This window comes from Lipotes vexillifer, unplaced genomic scaffold (assembly GCF_000442215.2).
Source record: "Lipotes vexillifer unplaced genomic scaffold, Lipotes_vexillifer_v1.1 scaffold1094, whole genome shotgun sequence".
NCBI lineage: Eukaryota > Metazoa > Chordata > Mammalia > Artiodactyla > Lipotidae > Lipotes > Lipotes vexillifer.
This window is the reverse complement of record NW_006792775.1, coordinates 2310973-2312462: the sequence shown is the minus strand read 5'-3', so window position 1 is coordinate 2312462 and position 1490 is coordinate 2310973. Positions and strand designations below refer to the sequence as shown.

The 1490-nt window shown below is 67.4% G+C and overlaps 1 protein-coding gene across 1 annotated transcript; it reads left to right on the top strand.

The window, feature by feature from the left end:
• The first annotated feature begins 224 nt into the window (after positions 1–224).
• Positions 225–669, top strand: PHLDA2 (pleckstrin homology like domain family A member 2). The gene has a single exon (XM_007465959.1). It carries the CDS (start codon positions 268–270, stop codon positions 661–663), a length of 396 nt encoding a protein of 131 aa, XP_007466021.1. The 5' UTR covers positions 225–267; the 3' UTR covers positions 664–669.
• The last annotated feature ends 821 nt before the right edge of the window (positions 670–1490 follow it).

Below are 1490 nucleotides of genomic sequence, written 5' to 3'. Positions count from 1 at the left end.
GGGGGGGGCGGGCTGCAGACAAGGGGAAGGGGGGGCGACCACGGCGACCCGGAGTGGGGGTGCGGCGCGCAGCCCCGGGGTGGTCAGGCTGGGGGGAGCGGGGCGGCCTGGGCCCAGGAAGGGGGCGCGGGGCGTGGCCGAGAGGGGGCGTGCCGGACCGAGGCGTGGGGCGGAGCCTCTATAAAGACGGCGCCGGGGCGCCGGGGCGCATTGCAGAGGCCGCCACCACCGGAGCGCTTTCGCCTCTGCGAGCTGCACCCGGCCGACATGAAGACCCCCGGGGAGGTGCTGCGCGAGGGCGAGCTGGAGAAGCGCAGCGACAGCCTGTTCCAGCTGTGGAAGAGGAAGCGCGGCGTGCTCACCCCTGACTGCCTGAGCCTGTTCCCCACCGGTCCCGGCGCGCGCCCCAAGGAGCTGCGCTTCCACTCCATCCTCAAGGTGGACTGCGTGGAGCGTACGGGCAAGTACGTCTATTTCACCATCGTAACCACCGACCGCAAGGAGATCGACTTCCGCTGCGCGGGCGAGAGCTGCTGGAACGCGGCCATCACACTGGCGCTCATCGACTTCCAGAACCGCCGCGCCCTGCAGGACTTCCGCAGCCGCCAGGAGCGCGCCGCGCCCGTCGGGCAGCCCGAGGCCGGGACGGCCCGCGCGCCCTGAGCGCCGCCGCGGTGAGTGCCGCCCGCCCGCTGGACGCGGTCCTCGGGGAGGATGATGTCGACCTCGGACGTCGGGGGGAGGTCCTGCCCCGTCTAGGGAACGCTGTCGAGAGGGGACTGGGGGCCTCGCCAACGCGGCGCGGCTGGGGCGCGCGGCAGGAGCCGTCGCTTGCCTCTTCCGTGTCCGGGCCTCGGGAGACCCACCGGCTGGACCCCGGCTCGCTCAGCCACCGGGCTCGGGCACAGCTCCCTGAACCTCCCCCCTCTCCCCACAGGAACCACACACTGGACGAGTCGGGCCGGACGCGGGCCGCGCCGGCAGGAGCTCAGGGAATGCCCGGAGCGGCAGAAGCCCCGGCGGCGCCCAGCCACCGACCACGGCGAGGACAAAAGCCGGGGCTGCGTCCCTGCCCGGCAGAGAAGGACCCTCCCGTGCGGAGCCGCGGAGCCTCGCCCCCGCTGTGCGGGTGCATTAAATTATTGGACTATCTATGTATTTATTTTGATAGTATTTGTGTTAAAACCATCTGTCTTAATATATATACATATATATATGTGTGTATATATGTGTGTGTGTGTGTGTGTGTGTGTGTGTGTGTGTGTAATCAATGTGTCCATTCCAAATAAACTACCTGACTTGTTCTCTTTTCTACCAGCCGGTGTGGTGCGGTGAGCTTCCTGTGGGAGGCAAGTGGGTGGCCCCTTCATTCAGTGTGTGTTGGTTGGGGGGAGCGGCCACCCCAGGTGTCCGAAGGGCAAGGAAGTGCTCTTTGAATGAACACTGTTATCCGTCGGACCCTGGCCGCACCGTCGCTGGAGGCGGGGAAG